This window comes from Xiphophorus maculatus, chromosome 6, assembly GCF_002775205.1.
Source record: "Xiphophorus maculatus strain JP 163 A chromosome 6, X_maculatus-5.0-male, whole genome shotgun sequence".
Taxonomy (NCBI): domain Eukaryota; kingdom Metazoa; phylum Chordata; class Actinopteri; order Cyprinodontiformes; family Poeciliidae; genus Xiphophorus; species Xiphophorus maculatus.
The window spans coordinates 16,329,691-16,354,627 of NC_036448.1; the positions used below are offsets into that span (position 1 = coordinate 16,329,691).

The window sequence follows — 24,937 nt, forward strand, 5'->3', positions numbered from 1 at the left end:
CTCCCTCCTCCTCTTCATCGATCGCTGCCTCCCAGCGCGCGAGTGGCCGTGCGGCTCTGCTTCTGTCCCAGTCGGCCAGCAGTCATCTCTGGACACTGGCTCAAATTGATGGCGACCACACCGGCCAGCAATTCAGACCGAAGACCGCTCAGGAGGCTCCGCTCCACGAGCGACATCCCATATCTGGTTGAAGCCAGAAGATCTTTCAATCTGCGGACAGGTAGGAGCACATGCCCGCCCTGCGCTCTGATCCTCAGTGTTAGACGCACGCCAGATTTCGCGGTGTCCACTGGGGTAGTTGTCATGGTTCAATACGCCCCTGTTTTAAGCGAGGAAAACGACCGCATCTTATTTTCCCCTCGTGGACCGGTGTTAACAGTTGTGCGGTGAGGTTTATTCCTCCAGAAATTATCAATGGGCAGCGACGCTTGTTGGTAATCAGAGGGGTAGTGACTGAAATGTTATGCAACTTTATGGACCGACACTAAAGGCAATTTGCTTCCTCAGTGCAAAAATAAATAACACGTGAACATTTCTTTCTAATCGCGTGAACAACGGTTTTGTGTGGATTTTGCTATTACCGCCACTGTTGTTGAACGCAATTACATAATACGAAGAAGCGCTCCAACGTGGCCTGCAGTGGCTCAGGCTTGTGATGCATAAATCCAGAATGGACAAACGAGTTCTTTTTATGTTTTTATTTCCAGTTATTAGTCATAACTGTCAACATTCCCCACATTTTAATTTCAGTTTTCAACTTGCAACAAAGATACGACAATAGCTCTCTGTGTCCATCATCCATGTGTGTTGCATACTCTGTTACCATGGTGACTTGGCATTTTATGCTGACTGAGTCAACAGGATTCAGATCTTTTGCACTACAGTGAAATTGGGACACATGCTGCAGCCAGCAGCGTGTTTTAAATCTCATGGAAGTCCTTCCTGTGATTTACTCAACTCAACCAAAATTTAGATTTTTTTTGACACATTTAAAATTTGTTTTTCTATGCTTACTTATTGTATCTAATAACTAAGAATGACATTATAAATATGATGCTTCTTCTTTAAAAATGTCCATAATAACCTGTACCAATTCATCACATGCAAGAGGTGCTGTGTCTACATGCAGCAACAGTACTATGCAAAATATTCATAACTTTTTCCACATTTGTCACATTACAGCTACAGACTTTGTTCCTTGCACTATATCCTAGAATTGTATGTGTCCGATGAACACAAAACATTGATCTGTCATTGATCTGAAATTTTGAAAATCTTGTGGTGCCCGTACGGATTCAATGCTATTAAAGCTGAAAGTACCGGTATTTGGAGTTTTGTCTGTTCAATTTAATTAAATTCAGTTTATTTATATGGAACATTTTTCAACAAACGTCATCTTAAGGCACTTCATAAAAAAGTAATTTCAATTCATTCATACATACATTGCAATAGATCCTTAATATGAAACAGTGCGCTAAGCTCAGTTTATTATTCAAATTAGTTTAAACAGTTTTCTTTCTAAGGAAATCCAGCAGTCTTTGAAGCATTCTCTGCGCCTGGAATTTAGCAACAGCAGACAGTTGCGTTGTGTCATTGACTTTACAGCAATTTCTCATATTGAGCATGCATGGAGCGACAGTGGGGACAAAAACCTTCCTTCAACAGGAAGAAATTTTCAGTTCTCCAAGAGCTATCTTATTAAAACATAAGATTTTTATTTGTCATTAGGTTCCTAGAACATAACAAAATAGCAGTGTTACCCTCAGTGATAAATAAATGAAATTATGAAACATATAAATATCTGTTGCTAAAGTCTCAATCAGTCCTTGCTTAGTGCAGCAAATGGGTGTGAGTGTGTCTGCATAGGCAGAGTGGATGGGAGCTGGACAGATGGATTTTACAGCTCTTGGGAAAAAGCTTTTTCCCAAGAGCTTTTTGGTCTTTTCTGAAATGGTAAAGGTATTTCTACATCTTTACCATTTCCCAAATATAGCTATTTCAGTTATAAACTTGATCAAAAACTAAAGTTTTAGTCCTTGTCTTCATAGTCAGGGTGTCTCCCTCATAGACTAAAACTGAGAGCTGGTTCCACATGAGAGGAGCCTGATAGCTAAATAATCTGCCTCCCTTTCTACTTTTTCAGATTCTAGGAACAACCATTAAACCTGCAGTTTGAGAGCAAAGTGCTATAATGGAACAATGGAACATAATGGAATAATCAGATCTCTGATATATGACAGAGCTTGATTGAGGGCTTTAAATGTGAGAAGGAGGATAATATTAAATTCCATTTTGGATTTAACAGGGAGCCAATGAACGGAAGCTAAAACGGGGAAATATTATCTCTCTTTTTAATTTTCATCAAAAAATAGCATTGCAGCATTTTGGATCAGCCGAAAGCTTCTACCGTAGATTTCAGAATATAAGCCGCCACTTGTTTTCCCACATTTTGAACCATGCGGCTTATAGCCCGGTGCGGTTTTCCTGTGGATTTTTCTTTAACCGCAAGGGGGCTCTTTAGCAGGAAGTGAATCATTGGAAGTCAAAATTGGAAATGAAAGTAGAAAGAGATGTTTTTCATTATAAACAAGTACATGCTAGCAGCAGGCACGACGGAGAAATGTTTTCAAACTCATACCCCCTCATCATGGAAACAACACAAAGAATGTTCATATGATGCAGCTTTTAAGTTGGAGGCTATCGATAGCCGCTGCACGTAAGCTCGGCGTGAACAAATCTATGGTTCCACGTTGGAGACGCAGGGCTGCGTCCTTAAGCAGATAAATTGGAAAACTAAGAGTGGCGGAGATACCAGCGGTTTATAGCCCGGTGGCTTATACATGTTTCCAGTTTTTTGTTTTTTGTTGGGTTTTTTTTAACTTTGTGGGTGCGTCTTATAGTGAGGTGCGCTCTATAGTCCGGAAAATACGGTAATTACATTTTATGGACTTTCTGATAGTAAAGAATTGCAGTAATCTGGCCTTAAAGTTACAAATGCATGGAGTAGTTTTTCAGCATCACTCCTGGATATTGGAAAGGATGCCAATAATTAGCTTCCTACCTTTGCATATTGAGGGAACTTCTCTAAGTCTGGAATTTGACTCAGCCGTTATCACATACATGTGCTCTGATCCAAGCCATTCCATTGTGCTTTTCCTTAAAAGGGAATGTTTCTGGGGAGCATAGCTCACAATTATGTTGCCAAAAGTTTCTCTCACCTGAACTGTGGTTCTCTAAAGGGCCTTCCAGCTTTATCATGGGCCTTTTGGCAGCTTTTCTGTCATTTTAGGTGGACATATTCTAATATTTTGGCATGTTTGCAGTTATGCAGACCTCTTTCCATTTCCGACAGTAGATCACATAGCCCTTTATGAAAATTTCCAAGCTTAAAATATTTTTGTTATAACCTAATCCTGCTTTGAAACTCTCCACAGCGTTATCTCTGACCTGTCTGATGTGTTGCTGCCTGGTGTATGTGCAACTTTATGTTGCTCGATTTCATAAAATCCCAGTAGTTTGTGGCAAAATGTGAAAAAGGGCTTCTGAATACTTTTACAAGGCACTGCATGTACTAAGCAGAGCATGATTCTAAACATTCCCAAAAGTTTAAATAGTAATTATGTTCAAAAAAATATGCAGGTTCCAAGATAAAAGATTTTAGTTCATCATTTGAAATGCTGCATAATGGAATTGAATAATTAACTAATGATTTTGTGTCAGGTATATTCTCTTGTCCTACTGGGAGGACAATAATCTGAATTTATATGATCGTAAATAAGAAGGAAAACCTATGGCTCCTGTGCAGCTTTTCATTTGCCAACAATTTGTCAGCTGTTTTAAAAGCTCCTGTGACTGCTTCATGAGCCTAGGCATCAGCTGAAAGGATTTGTGCATTCTTGATCAATGAATGAAAGGATGCTTCGAGGCTAAGCACGCTGGTGCCAGGGAGTGTTTTGCCTGTGGAGAAACGCTGCTGTCGATTACAACAGACTGTCATTTGTCTCTGTGCTCCTGTTTTTGTTCCAGTTTTCTCTGTGCTCCACAACTAGCTCATGCGAAAGCGTTAGGATGGTACGGGGGCGATTTGTACAACAGCTCGCTTGACTCACTTCCACCTGAAGAAGTGGAGCAGGATTTAGCTTGCTTATTGCCAAGGAAACCAAAAGTCAAGTGGTTATGTGGTGAGGTGCTTAGCAATAATAAATAACCTAGGCTGCTGGGGATGCAAAACAAGAACCAAGCAATTAGTTCTCAGAGCAGGGCAATTGTTTTGATTCCTGTTGATGTTTTTCTTTAATGATGCTCATAAATAAGTATATTTGCCATTGTAAAGAGTGCAAGAGATGAATCCCATCTCTTACAGACCAGTTAAATATTTTGTTATTAAATCAATGGTTTTTATGCATAATAGCATCTTCATAAAGAGTAGACCATGTACATTTAATACCACACCAGTCGATTTATGACATGCTTTGAGTAATTTGCTACTGCTTACATGATTTATAGTTAATCAGTCAACCCTGTAGGAGCCTGCTCCTTGTGACAACACTATCTTCCAAGGCCGTAGCACAAATGACAGATATCCTGTGGCTTCCTAATGAAATAAAAGAGCATGGATTTATTGGAGTAGCCTGCTTAGAGTCACCACTAAACTAATTTGTTCAACAGTTAACCAGCTCTGCACACAGACATAAAGACATAATCCACCCTAATGGAATCATTCAGTGCACAGCTTTCAACAATTGTGTGATTTGCCGTAAAACACAGAAGGCCGGAGGTGAGGATGGATGGATGACCTAGTTAACGTTGTTTGATTTCAATCATCGTTAAGCATCGTAAAGCTTTATGTCATTAGCGATCTCACACACAAACAAGAGCATAGCAGCTGAGAGCCTACGCTCTATGTGGAGCTTGCCAGGAATAGTAGTTTGTTTTTTTCTCCTTTGGGTGGAGGGGTTGGTTGCTGAAATTAAGAGAGATTGGCAATTGAAATAAAGTCAATATGCACTTTGCTGAGCACACAATAAATGTGCTTAAATGCAAATTTCCTGTTAGTGTGCTATGGGATGCATGCTGATGCAGCATTTATTTTGACGGTGAGGTTGTCTGAGTGTTCTTATTTGTCTATTTGTCAAAAGCTCATCTCAGCAGCAATGAGATTTCTGTCTGCAGACTCATGTTTTACACAATAAATTCAACAAAGGGCTCTGACAAAAGGACTAGACATTTATAGGTTTTGAAACAATTGTTTAGGTTTTATATATAATTGAACCAGAGGTTTACATACACTTTATGAAACCCTAAAAAGCTTAAGGAACTGCAACCTGTGGGGATTAGTTCACGACACGATGAAATTTAACTTGTGTTACTATAAATCCTGCTTTTTCCCCAACGGCTGATATTTGTCTTTTAATCTGTTAGACTTTGATCATATATCATTCCACAAGCTTTTCACAATAATTTGCTGGAATTTTGATCTATTCCTCTGGATTGAACTGATGATACAGAGCCAGTTTTGTTTACCAACTTGCTCACACACAGTTATTTTTAGTTCTGCCCACAAATTGTCTGTCAGTCTGAAACCAGGGCTATGTCATTATGGCCAAACACTTAAATTTTAATTTAAACAGCCCACAGAAAATGTTACCCAAAATGGAGTGCTGTGTTCCTGGATGCATTTCTGGCTGCATTTCTAAACTGTAATGGGAGTTTTTTATGGTGCTTTTTGAGCAAATGCTTCTTCCTCGTTGAGTCGCCTTTGGGGTCAAGCTGGTAAAAGACTTATTTCACTGTGGATAAGAAAACCCTATTAGCAGCTTCAGCCAGCATCTCCACAAGGACTTTTGCTTTTGTCTGGGTATTGATGCACACATTTTTACACAAAAAACACATGTTCACCTCCAGAACACAGAACCCATCTTCTTCCTAAACAATAAGATGACTGGATATTTTTATGCTATTAACTTTAAAGTAATTGTCTGAACAGATGAACTTTGCACCCTTTCGGACAGAGATCCACAGTTCTCTCCCTTATATCTTGGCTGATAACATAAGTTGGTTTCCAATTATTGTCGCACAAGGAAGCAGTATGTTTGAGGCTCCGACTTAATATTTATTTACCGGTGTGCGATCAATTAAATCAGATGTTGTGAGATAAACAATTAGAAACTTACAAAGTTCTGACATCATCATCTGGGCTCTTCCACATGGTTTAAAATTAGTATAAAATTCTGAAACTGAAAAAAGTAATATAAAATTGTTTAAGGATACTAAATACAATTACCGTAATTTAGGTCATTTTAAAGTAAAGATTTCGCCTAACTTATTCCCAGACAGTCAAAAAGCCCTTGTGTCTTTTTCATAAACGCACAGTTTAAATCGTCCGTTTAAACTGTGTTAAAACTGTGTTAAGACTATATCGTACAGCATTTGAAAACAGTGAATAACAAATGAAACAAAATAAAATGATCTTTTCAATTTCAGTCACTTCATTTTGAATTGTTTGGGCAAGAGCGCTATCTTATTTCAGTGTGCAGATAAAATGAGTAAATGAAGAAAAAAAAAGGTTTAATGAATGACTCGTAGAGTAGTCTGCTACATAATACAACATAATTTGCGCTTGCTGGACCATGACATTTTACAACAAGCAAAAATGTTACTGATCATGATGGCTCACACGTTTAGCAAAAATAACATTTAGAAAACAAACAATAACAGATGCAAAACACTTTCCCAGAAAATTGAACAACATTGCAATGGCATTGAACAGCAGACAGGGAAAAAAAACAATATTTTACAAATTACTTTTGAAAATAAATCACAGAGCAAAACGTATCAAATAGTGTCCATGAAAACGAGACTTGGCTTCTGTTCATAACTTTCTATTCTCATCTGAATTATTAAAGGGACCATATTTGGTGTCAGTTTGTTTGTGTGCCAGCTGTTCTAAACATCTGGAACATGAGGGGGTATGTGCCAGAAGCTGGAGCTCCCTCATTTATAATATGCTAATGCTGGGCTGCATACAATGAGGCAAAGTCCCAACCCGGACTTGGCTGCTTTGGGGATGTTGTAGAGATAAAATAGCATGGTGTATTACAGGAATGTGTATTTGCATGCAGGCATACTACATGCATACCTTGTATTCCAATTTCTGATCAGAGCAATTGTTGATATGAAACAAATGCAAAGAAAGATATAAACCTGGAATGTGTTACATGTGTGTTTATTGTAATGCAGCCACAACAAGCAGGGGGAAAAGAATCTAAACTCCTCTCATTCACCACCCACCTCTCCCTCCTTCACTACTTCTGTTGCAGTTCCATCATAGAGTGAGCTTGGCTGCCTAAAAGAAAACAATCAATACACACCAGATGCATATTAGGTCATCGTTTCATAGCACTCTGTGTTACCCAGCACTACAATACCGCATACAAAATTAGCTGATGCACAAACTAATCTTGTGTTTTGCGTATATCTGGTCAGATCAAATATCTGGTTTAGGAATACAAATTACAGTTACAAGTGTCTAGGGTACAAACAGACTCTAGTCATCAATCCAAGCTGTCAAATGTTTTTTTTTTCTCAAACGGAAAGGGAATTTCTCATTACGCAGCTGAGCTGGAGCCAGTTGAATTTGTAATGTTTTTAGCTGTTTGTCGTGACACTGGATGCTGTTTGCAAATCTGGTGAACAAAGTGGCAATAATTAGAAGCAAGACATGTATACCAGTTGTCAGTTTCTGTTTCAAATTGTTCCTCCTTGTCACAAAGCACCTGACTGGCACTAAAAAAGATGATCATGGGACGGACAGAAGCACAGAAGCCAAGCACCCAGCATCCGTACTTGGCATCAAATAGACCTTCTTGTACTGAAGCATCCTGAGTTTGAATAAAACATGAGTGGGAAAATCAGAGTAAAAAATAGCAGCACCACATCAAGGACCCTTGCTGCTCACAATTTCAATCAACCGTCTGTGCCACCTGGCCAGAACATCTACCAACCCCTGTAGCAAGATGGTTAAAGCTGAGAGGCTGTTTAGTACGTGTTGAGGGAAGATGTTTGGCTGTGATGTGCTTTCTACATGAAGGACGATATGTAAATGGTTGTTTCTGAATGCCTCTGAAAGCAGCATGATGGCGTACTTATGGCTCATATTTATAGAAACTATGAATGCACGCTGAGCAGAAAGAAGAAAAGAAGGCTGAAATGCTGCAGAGAGAGCATCATATTTTACTCTCTAATGCTGCTTTCAAGTGCTTTAAGACAACATGCATTTTATTTACTCTTGTGAAAAAAGACATTTAAATGTTCAATGACTGGGAACGATGTTAGATATTTTCAGTGAGGGCAAAATGTATATATTGTTTGGACAAGAATTTCATGCATCACGCAGATGATGAATGTTTAAACACAGGCATTAGTTGCAGGTGTCACCAGTGCAGTTCCCATGGCGCAGTAGCTCTTTAGGACCATTCTGCTGACTAAGTGCCTTCTCAGAGTCAGACTCCCCTCAATGCAGCTGCAAACCTGAGACGAGTTCAATCGAAGCTGCACTGCAGCATTCAGCACTCCCTCCAAACTGTGCCATAAATCCCAGGATTCATTTGGGAACTAAAACATTTGGGCATAAAGCCCTTGACCGTACCTAATGCATTGGATGGTACTCTCTTGTACATGTTTTTTTTCTCGTCAAGTAAAATAAAAATCAAACCAGTTTTGTTGTGTGCTCATACACTGGTAGAAAGGTTAGATATAATTGGCAGGAATGCACTATTAAGTTTGTTTTTAATGATTCATAGATTTTTGGGGGGGAGGTGGGATGATATACTGTTTAAAAATTCAATAAATTTTAAAACTAAAATTTGGGTGAACTACTTGTGATTTAATGTAAATTTCCTCAAATCTACACGAAGGGTTGTGCCATGTAAACAGACTCAGATATTTACATTCAGCCCCGCTAATGTTTATATAAAAAATACCCTAGAAAGTCACACTTTGACTAAACCTTTTGTAATCTGTGGCTATATTGGCACAGTGTTGTTTGCCAAGCCTCTGGAGTTTTATTACAGGAGGATAAATTAATTGTGGTCACAGAAAAAAAATAGCTCATACTTTAGAAATTGTAATTGACAAACCAACCAAAGCCTCATGTCATGTGGTGATAGGCATAATAGTTAAAGCAGATAAACCTCACAACATCAGTGAAACATGTATGAATGGAAGATCAAGAATAGCTAGAGTTAGCCCGCTAGTTAATTGAAAACATCTAATTTAGACAAAGTCTGAAAAAAAATTCAATTCAGATACTCTAATATGAATTTAATTTCACGCTGTTCATACTTGTAAAGCCTTTAGCGAGCCTGAATAAAAACACATCTGCAAAGAAGTGTGAGCCAAAATTTCTTAGCAATCATGTTAAAGACTCATCGCTACAAACTCTTATTGCCAGCTGTTGTTTCTGGCAAGGGCAGTGCAACAAGTTAAAAGGTTTAGGGTCAATTACCTTTTCAAACAGGCCCTGATTTTTTTGAAAAGTTTTTCCCCATAATGCATCAAATCATTTGAAAACTTCCTTTTGTGTTTACTGAGGTTATATATCCAAATATGCTTGATGGCCTGAAACAACTGAGTATAACCCCTCCACCCCCCAAAAAAGAAAGAAATTTTTAAGGGAGAAACACTTTTTAGACAACTGTAGTTAAAAATCTTACACAATATTTAATTGCTCAAAGTAGTGCAGCAACTCCTGTTTGTCTCATTTATTAAAAAATAAAATAGCAATAATAGATCAGCAAACAAATATATATATTTCAGTTATTTCCTTCAGAAACGAGGCTCTAAAATATATATAATTTTAGAACTTGGAGATTAGGTTGGAAGCATCTTCTTAATGGATGTGGGAGGAAAGTATTGCAGTGTAAATTATTATGTTGTAATAACTGAAATTATGAAGATATATTGTAGGAGCTACAGGCCATTTCTAAACAGAAGGAAGAAAGATTATGTAATGTCACCTGTGCCTGAAACAAAGAGCGATATTAACTTTAACTTCAGCAGAGCAAAATGAGGTCAAGGGAAACCTGAACTTCTCTGAGATTTTGTTCCTCCCAACAGTGTGGTGCTTATTAAGCAGAAAAAAATTAAATGTCTGTCAAAGAAACAAAAGCATCTGTGCAGATAGAGACCGTCTCAGAGCAATGGTGCAGTTCTGCCTGTCAGTATAACTATGTGGCCGAGCTTGCAGGAGGTTGCTTTCATTTTTCGCAATTTCTTGGCTTTTGATTTTCACTTGCCTCCTGTCAAGTGATGTGATTGCATCGAGATTTGGTTGCCTGGACGCAACCTGTTCAGAAGGCTGTGGCTGCAGAGAAAAAGGAAGGCAAGCATTGTTCACTTTCGACTTCACTGCACCTTTCATTATATGACACCAGCACAGACTGTGCTTTCCTAACAGAGATGTTAATTTCCTCCTTTCCGAGTCAAGCTGGTGCCTGTGATTCTTAATCACCTCGCCTGAAACTCTCTGTCTAAATTACACCAATTTAGCCAAACGGGCTTAGAATTTAAAATGACAAATACTCTGCTGTAAGTATCCTTACACTGGACACCAAAAATATGAGAGAAAGACTTTTAATTTATAGATCAAATCAAAAATTTAACAGCCTGAGACTTTAGTCCTGAAAGTTGGTTTTTAATCCCTAATAGTTTTCAATATGAAATTGTTTCATAAAGCTGCCATATAAGCAAACTTGGTAGATTGGTTGCTTGTTTGAATTTCAGTAATGGTAACCTGTAAAATTTTAAATAACTTAGAAAATGGATGATATTCATTATAGATAAACTTGTGAGTCTACGTAGATTGTGAAGTTTATGCAAGCCTTGGGGCAACACTGCTCTCTAGTGGAGTTTTTTTTTATATCACTTCCTCCTGTATAGACAGACACAAACAGACAAAGCTCACCAGCTTTTTAATAATCAGATAAAAATAACTAAAAAATAATGGTAGTAGGAAATTGTCCTTAATTTAAATTTTTTTTTTTTGCAATTTTCCTAAACTTCATCATTATCCATTGTCAATAGATAACGATAAAAAAAAGATCTCAAACAGCTTGATAAGTCATGACTTGCAAAATCATTTCACCAGAAACTGTTAATGATCGGTAAAATGTTTTTTGTGGGAACATTAAGATCCCGATGGAGTTATAGTAACAGTAGGTTCTTTATCTTCTTTATTAGCTTTTTGTATCAAGCAGTTTCCAGTAGTAGACAACAGGCAGTATCACATTTACAATACTATTAAAGCTCTTACAGTTTGTTTTATTTTTATGTTGTTTTACTAGCAGTTTATTTCTTATAATTCATAAAGCCTAGATATGGAAAACATGTTTTGGAAGGACCAACATTGTATATATTTTTTTCTTTTCATAAAGTAATTAGCAAAACCTTAACATTGCTTTCTTCTTTTCTTCAGAACAACATACAAGTCACATGAGTTAGAGTATTATCGTCACATGAGAGAGGTTCTAAGCTAATCCTTCTTTCACATGTTGAGATTTATTCCCTCTGCCATCTGTACTGTAGTGTGTCAAAGAGTTGCAGTTTCACTTTCTCCTTGCTGCAGAACTTCACTCAGCAGGAACCTCACTGCCTTTTTTTTAACAATCTGGACATTGCACACATTTATTTCAAAAAGGTGTGCGTTGAGTTGTATTTTTTTCCTTCACTAATTATCTGGTTTTTAACACTTGCTAAACCTTGTCCACATTCATGGCCTTACAAACGCATTCATACCTGATATACTTTTTTCTCATTTTGAAACATTAGAGCATAAAATCTTGTTGTTATTAAGTTGTGAGATAGATGGATGGAAAAACTCACCTGGATCTAATTTTACTCTTTACAAAATAACAGTCTAAATTGTGGCATGTATTTCCTTACAGACACAATCTGAAGTGTGGTATGTATTTCCTTACAGAAATACTTTCCCACATTTCTTCAGAATTGCAGTGTCTTTAGCTCTTTTAGTTTTTCTCTTACTTTTGACCAGCTTTTCTGTGCCTTCTTAAAATGAACCCCACAGCATGACCCCGTCACTACTATGTTTAGTCTTGATGACAACATGTTCAGGGTGATGTGCAGTGTTTGTTTTCTCCTGCATGTACCCCTCTCCAGGCAGGCCATAAAGGTTACATTTGTTTACAGTGCTCTCTGAGATGTTTGAGCTTTGGAAAATTACTTTTCTACTCCAGCCCTGACTTTACCTTTTCAATAACTTTATCCCAGTCCTGTCTGCTGTCTTACTTGGTCTCCATGTTGTTTGATTACTTTCTAACAAGCCTATGAGATATTCACTACTTGATTTATTTTACTAAGAATAAATTAAAACAGGTGGACTCTGTTTCCTAATTAAGTGACCTCCTTATACAGTTGGAAGCACTTATGTAATTTTATTTAGGGGTATCAGACCACATGGGGCTAAATCTAAGTACAAACTACACATTTTTGATTTTGTTTAAGGAAGTTTTATGAACCATGTATAATTTTTCTTCCATATCACAACTATGCACAACTGTGTGTTTTGCTATCACATAAAACCTCAATAAACGAGACTGAAGCTTTTGGTTTAAGGCATACTGAATGCTTCAGGAAGGCACTATACCATATTCTTTTAACAAGATGTATGACCTGAAACAAATGTATTCTGTGTTATGCTTTTTTTGTGTTGTATGAAGCTCCCCTGAGAATATATTCTTTGCCTGCAGATGTTGCTTTGAAACTTGGCATTTACCTTTCTGGTGATGCATGTACTTTTGAAAGTATCAAAGTCTTCCCTGGAACAGCATTACATTTGAGGACAGTTGTTAGTTTGGTTTCTCCTCTGTGTTTTTCAAGATATCAGAGTTAGTAAAATATATTCCCTGTAAGAGGAAAATGCACTGCCGTTCCTTCTAAACCACACAAAAGATTTCAGTCGCTGCAAAGCTGGTTCCAGCTTTCACCAACTTGAGCCTTGTTGTGTCTGTTGTTTAGCATTGACTGTACAATTTATTGAGTAGGTAAGAAAAAGCCTTTCCACAAACAAAACCTGATCATTTCAGGGAAAACTGGATGTTGTTGTTTAGAGAGTAAGACACAATTTCACTTTTTTATTTATTTATTTTTTGCTTATTCTAGTGCAAATCTTTACTGTAGAATGCAGTTTAATGTTCTTCCTTCTTTTTAAGAAGGCTTATTTTTATTATCATAATCAAACTTTTCTCTTTTTTAGAGTAGGGTAGTGTAGTCATATGAACTCTAAATTACCTTTTTGCAGACATTTCCCCCTCTCTCCAAGACATTTGAGGAAAGTTTACATAGTGATATTAATTTGAACTTATATAATTTTATATTCCACAAATAATGTTGCTGAGATTATTAAAAACATATTGTTTATTAACCTAAAGCTGTGATGGACAGAATATGACTACTTAAATACCTGCCAAAATATTTTGTATAGTAAATAATTTTTTCTGTTAGCTTACTCAGGAACATTTTGAAATTATTCAAATTAATTCGAATTAATTCATTAGTTTTATCATTCAGAGTTGGCCGAAAGGAAAACTACTCACTGAGTTTGTTCCTTCTATTGAATGAATGACTAAATACAGTTATTTAGTCATTTATTTATTTATGGACAGAAATGCTCATTTTAATGTTTAACTTTTTTTTCCTGAGTGTAAATTTGTTTTCTGATTTTTCTAAGTAATTTAAAATAGAACAGATTTTCAATTCCATTTTCTCCGATTTTTCTTTGTTTGTTGTTTTCTTTTCAGTTTTTCTATTCTTCTAAATAAGAACTTATGTGGGTACCTAAACAACATTCAGGGCTCACAGTTGAGTGATTAACATATAAAGGGATTTGTTAAAACCACACTTATTTAGGGAACATTTTGCACAAAACATAGGGTATGAGTGTCATACCAACAATTTGAACCTGCAAAACTGATTAAAAATTTCTCAGCAGTTTCTGCATTTTTTATGTTTTGTAAAGCACGGAATGTCTGTCCCCAAATTAGGATTTCTAACATTTTAAAACTTCCAAATTAACGTCAACTGTATTTGCTACAATATTATCAACTATAGCCACTAGAGGGCGACATCTTAACAGTCAGATCCATATGCTGAGCAGCACCGCAGTGAGCATCATTTCACATTTTCTGTGCTTTTAACTGTTTGTAGCAGAATAACTGTAGCACAGAATATTAATGAGATATTTGTTATTTAATCAACTTTATTATTAATGAATATAGTTTTTTTAGATTATTATTCCTCACAATCAGTTAAAAGTCTTTCACTGAACTATATACAATTTCAATTAATGGACTTATACACAAAAATGAAAAGTTGCTTGCATTTATATGAAAATGAAGAAAGTCACATTCATATTTAGATAGACTAAAACAGAAAGACTAAAGCTCTAAATGATAACAGTACTGAAAAATTAATATCCTTCTGCTTATTCCACTGGGAAGTAATAGTCAAACAGCTAAGCACAGTCCCTAACAGTTAGCAACAGCATTTTTGTATTTTTCTGTTGGTGTCAGTGGTTGAGCTGAATAATATTCACGGTGACTAATAATGTCAAGAGAGAGAGATGTTGTGCTGATAAAAAGCAGATACATTTTATCTCCCAGTTATTTGTCATTTCTGCTCTACTTGTTCTGTTTAGCTTCTCGTCTGAATAAAAATGTCCAGATTTTTGCAAGCATTTCCATCTGCTTCACATAATATAAATCTACTGTCTGACAAACTGAAGCTGACATCACAGAAGGTGGAGACAAAACCATCATCAAAAGGCTGTGAAAATAGTCATATTCTGAAGATAAATCTATATTCAATATCTTTTTATCTTATGTCATTTAGACTTTGTCATAGAATTGTGTTATATTCTTACATTGAGTTAGACAGAGAATAACGCAGAGAGCAAATGACAGATGGGAAGAGACAGAGAGATAGCATGGCGAATGGGTACAGCAGATTTATAGTGACAGGCTGCTCTGTCGGAAGTTGTAAGATTGTTTCACCCAAAACCTGCATCACAGCCATGGAAACCAGTTAAATCTAGAATCTGTCCTTCAAGTAAAATACATGGTAAAAGAACACTGAAAATCCTTATGCAGGTCAAGTAGGATTAGCTGCAACTTCTTAGAGACTTCCTGGAAGACTAAAAGTACACTTAAAGTTAAGTATTTGACTGTTATGTATCTGATCAGTGATGTGTTAACAAAGAGAGTCCAGTGACATGGCAAGCTTCCAGTTATTTTATGAGACTTTTTGGAATAGATACATAATGTGACTATGTTCCTGACCAAGGCATTTGCAGCTTAATGGAATAGTTGGTATCACTGGTACTTTACAGGAAGAGGTTCTTGGGTTTGAATCTTAGTCTTGTTATGGATTCTGTGTTTTCCTCTCTCTCTTTTATCTGCTTACACGCACACTGCTACAGCTAACACAACCATGTTTGTGTGCGACTGTCGCCAGTCATACATAAACATACTGAAACTGATTAGACTACCCTTTAGGGAGGGTACAGATTACTTAGAAGAATAAAAGCTAAACTCGCGCTACAATCTTTGCCTCACTTGGTGTTACCCCTAAGGAGTGCTAAGTGACGCCCAGCGCTGGATGTTGAATGCCACTCTATATCTGTTGCATTTGTATGACTTGTATGGCTTGAAACATTTGGCTATTTTTAGTCAAATCTCTTAACCAAATCTCATTATTTCTCAAGATAACAACACTGAAGCGTTCTGGTAGGGTCTTGAAACTGGCAAACAGACCTGGGTTGTATACAGAGATAAAAATGATTGAACTACAACAGTCTGTATGAAGCCTTGGAGTTTGCATGTACTCCCTGTAAATGTGTGGGTTCTTTCAGGCTATTCCTGCTTCCTGCCAGAGTCCAAAAACTAAGCTTTAGGTTAATTAAACCTAAATTGAATACTCTAAATTGTCCTTACTCTAAACTGACTACTATGTTGCACTAGCCTGGTTGTTTGTCCTGTGTGTCCCTATGTTGTGATAGACTGGAAACCTGTCCAGAGTGTACCCTGCTTTTTTGCCGAGTAATCACTGGCAACAACAACCAACCTCCTTTCGGCCCTGCAAGAACACCCAGATATAGACAAGGAATAGATGGAAAAGCATTTTCGTCATTCTGGTCAAAAGAATACACATTAAATCAATTTCGTAACCTTCTCAAATAGTTTACAAATGAGCTCTGGCTTAGAAGAAGCTCCCTTTTTCACAAATTTCTGAGTTTAAAAGTGTAGCAAGACACAACATATCACCTTTTTTGTCATAAAGTAGGCAACTGACGGCAAGTCAATGCAAGCACTGCATTGCAATGTGATGGGAGTAGATGTGTGTGCCTCCACCTCATTTCAGAGAGAGCTTTGATGCCACTGGAATAAGCTGGGGCTCATTGTGGGAACATCAAAGACACTCCCTCCTCCCCCACAACAATCCCATCTCAGCCCTCAGTCCATTATCAGTCACTGCTCTACAGGAAATGTGCTGGGATGTGCCCTGGGGGTCCCATGTCTTTTGCATTGTTAATGGGTCATTAATGGACCGTTAATATTTGCAAGGCTCACAAGAATTTACACAAAACGCTTTTGGAATCAAATTAGTGGGTATTTGAAATTTTTGAAGAATGATATTATTCAAAGTCTCTTTAGTGAGGGGTCTATTATTTTAAGATTAGTAATTTCCCATTCGAAATGTTAGTGCTATTGTTTCTTATGAGCCTTTAATTATTTCATTTATACATTTTGCCTTTAGAATGGCTCCTCATATAAGTTTTAGATACTCAGATCGTGGAGCATCATGCAGCAGATGTAAAACAAGCATGGGTGTAAATAAAAGCAGTTCAAATAAAATAACCATCTCATCGCCTTAATTCTTAAATTACTTGATGGTTCTTATTGGATCATGCTCCCGCAGGATTTATTGAATCTAGTGATGAGATTCTCCATTCGCTTTCCATATTTCTATATCAGCAGTATGCTGTGATTAAGTAATTATACACCAAAATATAGAACGACAGTCAGTGTCATAGTAGTACATAGTAGTATGCAGTAGTATGTATTCTACTGAATACATTCCACCTGAATGTATTCAGGTGGAATACATTCAAACTCTGCTTTTCAATAACGTGTTTTGAAGCTGTTTGTTTATTGCTAAGAGGAAATGCAACCATTGATGGTAATTTTACCTCTTTAGTTCATTTCTTTGTCATTTTGGTTTCAACATCAACAGCTCTTTGTAGATTTTATACACAGGGCATTCGAGAATGTTTGCCATCCTCAAGGTGGATTGTCATAGTTTGCTGCAAGGAAATTTGGTAATGTGACTCAAATAAAAAATATATATGTACAGCATCAATGTGTGCAATATTGGAACTTTGCTTGAATGCAATATTTGACAGTATAAGGAATTTCAGGTGGAATCCATTCAAACTCTGCTTTTCAATAATGTGTTGTGAAGTACCTAGATGGTCCTTTACCACTGATCAAGATCGAAAAGCTCAGGGACAGTGGTGGAGATAATGTGATGTCGGAAATAAAAGAAGGAAGAGAACGAGATGTGGGTTAATCATAAGCGATATCACCATATCAAACAATACAATATCCACATGCTGATGTTATAATACTGTACTGTGCAACCATACCACTCAGAAATACAAAACTATACAAAATGGTTGAGTACATAGTACAAACAGATTTTCTATGAGAGTAAAATGGAAGGAGGTTGAGGCAAAATGTGTGGTTACAGGATGAGATGGATGAGAAAGGGTTAAATGACCTTTGAACTGTTATAATGATTTGTATTTATTGTGAAGGAAAATGCAATAATGCAGCAGGAAATAAAAAATATATTACAAATAACAACAAAGTGAGACATAACAGGCAATTAAGCAGAAAAGGAAGATTTTACCATGCATACAAAGCATTCATTTTAAATTGTTTAAGTTATTATATTTGTTTATTTCTATGTTTAAAAAAAACAATTTCTCCAATTTTTCTTTTTTATGTATGTATTTATTTTTGTCTGTGCTGATTTATGCAAATCAGTGAGTGTCAGAATTAGGTTTATTCATGTCGTCTCCTGAATGTGGTGATCGCTGTAATTTGTTGTGCTGACGTTTTGTTAATTGAGAAATAATCTTAGTACTGATTTAACATAACAGAAAAATGATCACAATATGTAGGATGGTGCAGCTTGGCGACCTGTACAGTAGATGGAGAACAACCAACTTTTGCTCCGTTCACACAGGGTTGTTACAGGAGCGCACTGCGCAGCCAATCAGCTGCAGCCAGTGCTCACATCCGTTAATCGTGGATTAGCCACAACCTACTGCAGTCCACAGCACAAGGAGGGAGAGATAGTCACTGCCATTCACTACTCAGACTCTCTTATTATTAGCTTTCTTGGATCTGCCAGCAGCTGCGACTTTGCGCAACAGAATCTACCCCAGAGCACAATACGGATCTCAGGTAAAAAAGGTGTGGAATTACGGAAGAGCGATCGACTCGGGATCCACGGAGTAGGTCAGGTTGGACTCGAAAGATGGCCCTTTAAATTGAATCCCCGCATCGTAGTAACATCGCTCCGATTTTATTTTTTTTTTCCTCGTCCGTATGTTTAAGACGGCAAATTACGCGGCGGTGGATCCCGCGTTTACCATCATGCACGGCGCTTGGCTTCCCACGGGGTACCGAGAAAACACGCCCGTGGCGGTGGAGAAACCTAAGAAAAAGGCGTTCAGCCTGGTCAAAATAATGTCTCTGAGTAACAAGAAGGACCGCGGCCAGAATCCGCACCAGCAGCAGAACCACCACCACCACAATAACAACATGCCTTTCACCATCCACTGTCAGATCGGGAAGGAAATCAAGCACATTTGCAGCAACTGCAGCCGTGGAAATAACACGCAGGACGGTGAGTAGGCTTGCGGGGCTTCGCCCTTAGCAAGCCGTGCGGTTTGACTGCACCTCAAGGCTCTATAGGGGCGTTTGATGGGCAGATAGGTCTCTCTCAAACAGTTCATTGCTTTATTTAGAGTGGCTCGATTTCTAATAATGTCATTAAAGTGAAAAGAATTTGTCTGAGTAGAGGACAACTTCACGACTGCTTTGCTTTCCAACAAAAATAGACATTCAGATGAAGTAATTTGAAATATTTCAATAGTTTCCCCTCCCCTGTTTTACTCCATAGAGGCCATGCAGCTTTTACAGCCTGTTTGCTTCAAGCATTTCCTAATTCAGTCATTACATCATCACTCAGCCATCTTGGTAGGCAAACAAGTGTTTTTAATTAAAAGTAGACACATTGTAGGACTGCAACAGGGGAAGAGTGTAGTGTGGATCTTGATGAAGACAAAACGGGAGAAAATGCTGGGGTCAGTGATCGCCTGTCTTGAAGGAACCTCGGCACTTTAACCACGTTACTAAGAGATAAATTGTAAATTTTTCCTCAGTCTCCTTTCATTTTGCAGATACTCTGTCTCATCTGCCAGGATCTTGAACAGATTGTAGAACGTTGCACCATCACAGTGACCGCTCAACGTGTGGTCACGTGTTTCCTACTTGAAAATTCTCCAGTTTGTTTATTTGAAGACCTCTTGGGTGGAGAATATATTTAATCTTAATCGCTTTGAACTCATTTCAAACCTACTCTTGCACCCAAAGTGTCATTCATATTACAGTGATGAAGCCTTTGAAGGTGTTTGATGTACCAAGCCATCACTCGGACTTTAGTGAAGTTTCTAAAACAAAAAAGAAAAGAAAAAATGGCACACCATCATGTGGGTATTTAAAGTCACTCTGCTTCAAGTTGTTATCTGTCTCTAGACATCTAATGAAGAAAATTTTAAAAATCAGCACCCATTGTGAAGTTATTTATAGATCAGCAAACAAGTGAGATTGCACTCGGTATCAATCTGTTGGAGATATGTGTACACTGCATTACTGTCAGATTATTTATCCAGCCATCCCTTTTCCTGAGGGATAAGGCTGGAAAGAAACAAATTCTTTTATGTCAAGATTAACTGAAAGAATGTCATGGATGAAATCTGATCTTGCTAGAGGTCATCTTTTATAAACAGAGGACTAACTCTTAACCTTTTTATTGCTCCAATTTTTTAGGACATTGATATTTTGTTATGAATACATCTAAAAATCATACCTACATAAAAATAAATCCAGTTAGTTAACCAATCTATTCAGCAACCCAACTATTTCCCAGTATAAAAATAAATGATTGGCAGTGTCTGACTTTAAGGTTGTTAAGGTTAATTTGTGTAAAACAAACAAACAAACAAAAAAACCCCCAAGATATTAATCTCCATTAGTCGATTGAGTTTGAGTTGATTTATACCCTACAAGAAAAAAATGCCCAATTACAATCACATTTACTCTTTGGATTTAGTGAAATAAATTTTTCTGATTTAAATAAAGTTTGCTACTCAGGTGGGAAAACTGTTCACACAGTAAAAGCTCGCTTTGAGTTCAAACAGATGTTTTTGGGAAAATGATGAGCAGCAGGTGGATTTTTTTATTATTATTATTTTCAAGAAATCCAAAAGAAGTCCTGTTTAAAGTTTGCTCCAATATTTGTTGCGTACATGCCAAACGTGGAAGAACATATTCTTCAGATTAGACAAAAATGAAGCTTTGTTGCATGCTCGCAGTCATTTGCTGCAGGGTTGCTTTTCTTGGGGTGGGACGGTAATTCTGGTCAGAGGTGGTCTTTTTAACTGCTGGGTAATCTTGTTAGAAAACTTATTAGAGACTTCAAAAGACTTGAGACCAGGATGAAACTAACAGGACAACAAGCCTAAATATTTAGATCTAAAGATATTTTTCTAAGAACAACCCAGTCAAAGTCCAGACCGAAATACAATTGAATTTATGTGGCAATAGTTGCAAATTAAGTGGCAGGCATCTTACAGCAATTTGACAGAGCTTGATATCGTGAGCAAACATTTTAGTCTTTAGCTGCTCCAAAAGGCTTGGAGCTCGATCTATAAGAAACAAATGCCCAACAGAGTTTTGAGGCATGTATTCATAAATAAAATTAAAAACCATGGATCATAAGGTTGTAATGTGACAAGCTTTGAAAACATTTTTCATGGTGCTGTGTGTTATCATGTACCGCTCACATTTTTTCAGCATTTTGGGTCTGGCCAAATTTTTTTGTCTCATTAGTGTGGTGGTTTGTTGCTCTTTGCAGTTGCATCACATTTATGTGTAACAGTTTGCGTTGGTACAAAATGCTGTACATTCATTGCTTTTGATGTCAGACAGTACTTTAAAGTCAGAAGGCTGGGCTTCATGAATATTTCATGAAGAGCTGAAAAATTCCCTCCGTAATGAGCTGCTTGTCAGTCTGTTTAGTGTGTGTTTTTTTGGAGTGACACATCAATTGCTCGGAATGGGGCGCAGCCTCAAACTGTTTGTACTCGGAGCACGTTCTGCATAATGATATCTGACGTGCAGGTTTGTTTATGCTCTTGGTTCAGTCTCATTAAGTTACTACAGATTTCAGGAAGCCACTCGGCACACGTTTCCCACCGCCAGGGCCTTTTAAAAAGTGAAAGAGTCTGCTTCTTCCAATTCCTGGTTCAGTGTGCACAGCGGTTTACCAGAAGATAAGGTTGTTGTTTATTTATTCATTTATTTATTTGTTTAATCATTTATTTACAGCTGAGGAAGTAGAGCGGCTGTCTGCCATGCGCTCCGAGTCCCTGGTTTCTGGCACACACACTCCGCCCATCCGTCACCGGAGCAAGTTTGCGACTCTTGGCAGACTCCTCAAGCCCTGGAAGTGGAGAAAGAAGAAGAGTGAAAAGTTCAAGCAGACATCTGCAGGTGAAATATTAGTATTCTTCATTTCATTCGATGTGTTTTTTTTATTGCACAGAGACAATAAAGACACAAAACAAAGCATGGATAGCGGCATTGTTTTATTTTATTTAAATGTGCTCTTTAAAATGTTTTCAGATATTTACAACTCGGTGATTGACCAGGCAGCGCAATTGAAGGACACGGTGGCCTCATTTGTGGCTGTGTTTATTTTTATGGCCAGACGCATCCTGAAAGCTTCTGTCAGTGTGCTTGAACCTTGCGAGGCAGTTTGTGAGGCTGCACTTCCCAGACTGGTCACAAAATTCTCGCTTTTGCAGATTCTGAGCAATTATTCTAATTCCAGGCTGAACAGGACAAGCTGTTCTGATTCTGGATATGAAATTTAGGGTTCCCCAGAGTGAGTTTGCTGAATGATTCAGCCTCAATCTAATTTGATCCTGTTCTCTGTGATAACAGCTTTAATTTTGATTTCATCGCTTTCCAGCAAACATGAGCCGGATTTTACTTTTTGGTTCACTCTATTTTTTTTTCTGTAGATTTCTCTCTAGTTCATCTTAACCCCTAGACACCCCAATGCATCGACCAACTTCTCTTTCTCTGAATTGTCGGGCATTCAGCTCTGTACAAAAAAGCTGATCAAAAACATTCTGCCGCTTTAGATGCTTGACTGTTTTGAGGTTTTGCTGTATTACACCAGAGAGCCTGCTTGATAGAACAATGATGGAGTTGCTGTAAATCCTCATTGGTGCATTTATGCTTGCCCTGTGATAACAGCATCTCCCTTTTGTGGTGAGGGACAATAATCAAGAACCAAGAAACAAAAGATGCTTTTTATTCATGGTGTTAATGCACAGTGGAGCTGAGAGAAATGGCTCTTTTCATTCTTTTGTCATCCACTTGTTTTGTTTGTATAATGCTGCCGTTGCCAAATAATTTTGGTGCCTCTATTGTTCACACTGAATCCTCTTTCAAAGCCAGTGATAACCTGCCACGTCTAACTGCACTGCCTCAAAGTAAAGTTTCCATGATGTTTTCAGTGATAAGTGGTCTCCCAAGTAGCTCCCAAAGCTCAGGCAGCTGCTGTAGTCTGTCTGTGTTTCTGGAGAGACAATTCCCTGTCACATCCGTTTTAGGCCGAAGCATGAAACTAAACTCTTATAACCCCAAATAAAAGGAATGTGACTTTTTTTTTTTTTTTTGCCTCTTGCAAAAAGCAGCGACCAAAGCTGGCTCTTTCATCTATAGAAAAAAAAAAGAAGTTAGAAATGGCATGAAACACATTTCCCCAGAACTTACCGTATGCATTCCTGGAACTTTCTGGGTACTGTCCTGAGACTTTCACAGAAATTACATTCTCTGAGCACAGCGGCTGCTTTCTCAGAACTAACTAGTTTTGAACGTTCTGCAATATAGGTCACCTTAAACGTCAGCTTTATGCATAAAATAAAATGACCTGTATGCTTCATGGAGGATTGAGTAATTCTGAAGCAGCTGCCTGAGCTACTTGCTTTTGCTGTGCTTTATCACTGGAAACTTTACTTTGAGGCAGTGCAGTTAGACATGGCAGGTTATCACTGGCTTTGAAAGAGGATTCAGTGTGAACAATGGAGGCACCAAAATTATTTGGCGACAGCTGACGGCAAACAAAACAAGTGGCTGACACTCCATTATGAGAGAGAGGAAGGAGAAAAAGAAAATGGGGAAGAGGGGAGACAAAAGATGAACATAGAAAAATATGAGGGACCAAAACAAAAGAACTGGTTTAAAAAAAAAAAGCCCAAATATTGGCAACTGTAGCAGTGGTGACCTCGATTTTCATTGAACATTGAAATATGTCTATCTTTCCGCAAGAATGCTGCTAAGAGATTCACAGTATGATGACCTTGAGTAAAAAAAAAGAAAAACCCAAAATATGTAATTTCAATAGTATAATATGGAATTAATATCCCTTATAGTAACTAATAGCATTTTACCAACTGTTGGTTCCTGAGGAAAACTGTTCCTCAATGGAAAAGGTAGTTGTGTTGTGATCCAGAAGTTGAGGGTTCCCTTCCTGCTTCCTCGGGTCACATGGCAATGTGCCCCTGTGCAAGGCATTACTCCATAGCTCCGATCATCCAATCACTTGCTCTGGCACTTTATTAAATATACTTTCTGCTTTGCTAATGGAATGATTAAAGATTGCAAAACTTCTGAAACCATAACCTAAATTATCTGTCAGTGATATGTGGGAAATATTATGTTGTTTTGTTCTGTGCTGTTCCAGAAATTTGACTAAACTTTCCGTTTTGTTTTATTTGTCTTGGGCCTACTAAGACCTTAATTCTCTTACTTTGTACTGATGGTAACTTTTTGGTCTGTTTGCTTTTTAAATTAACAATGTGTAATTTTTCATGTTTCGGATGTCAGTGTTTTTTGTCTTCATATTTGCCCTCAAAACGTAACTGTTTATAAACGATTCTTGCTTCAGCAGGGAGCAAACCAGCCGCTGTCTATGCAGATGTTGTTATGGATAATTGGATGCTGATCTCTATAGAGGATTATAGATGTGGCATGATATTAAGTAGATGAATTCCAGCACAGAGTGACTGTAGTCTTCACCTCAGGAAAGGTGGAGAATGGGTGGACTGTATTATGATTTTGACTCGTAGCGCTTTGCACATTTTTCACAGTAAGCTTGTATCAGTAATAGATCTAAGGACTCATTAGACCAGGCATCTGGTTTCTCTGATGTTATCTTTGTGTCGTATTTTTAATCTCATTAGCAGATGAACAGCGTCTCTCCGAGGGCCACGTTTCACTAGATTAAGTAGTAAATTTCAATATAAAGTACATATTTTGTATGTACAACCTGATTATTCATTATACATATCAAAAGCTTGGCAGGACTTCTGTAGGTGCAGAGATCTTGTTTTGACAAAACTTCTCAAGATTAGCGCTTTTGGCTCACTGTTGATGAAATTCTCCATAAAAGTTTTAATGCCGTTTTTATAACGCTCACTTTGAGCTACTGAGCCTCGGGG

At 37.6% G+C, this 24,937-nt stretch overlaps 1 protein-coding gene across 2 annotated transcripts in view; it reads left to right on the forward strand.

The window, feature by feature from the left end:
• LOC102227841 (phosphatase and actin regulator 1-like) overlaps window positions 1–24,937 on the forward strand; it is a 45,820-nt gene continuing 20,883 nt past the window's right edge. The window contains exons 1-2 of one of the 2 annotated variants that reach the window (XM_023335837.1): window positions 1–220; window positions 21,753–21,917. In XM_023335837.1, the coding sequence (XP_023191605.1) occupies window positions 109–220; window positions 21,753–21,917 (277 nt within the window). In that variant the 5' untranslated portion in view covers window positions 1–108. Of the gene's footprint in view, window positions 221–18,391; window positions 18,988–21,752; window positions 21,918–24,937 lie in introns of those variants that run through there. The other variant, XM_023335836.1, reaches the window with a different exon arrangement.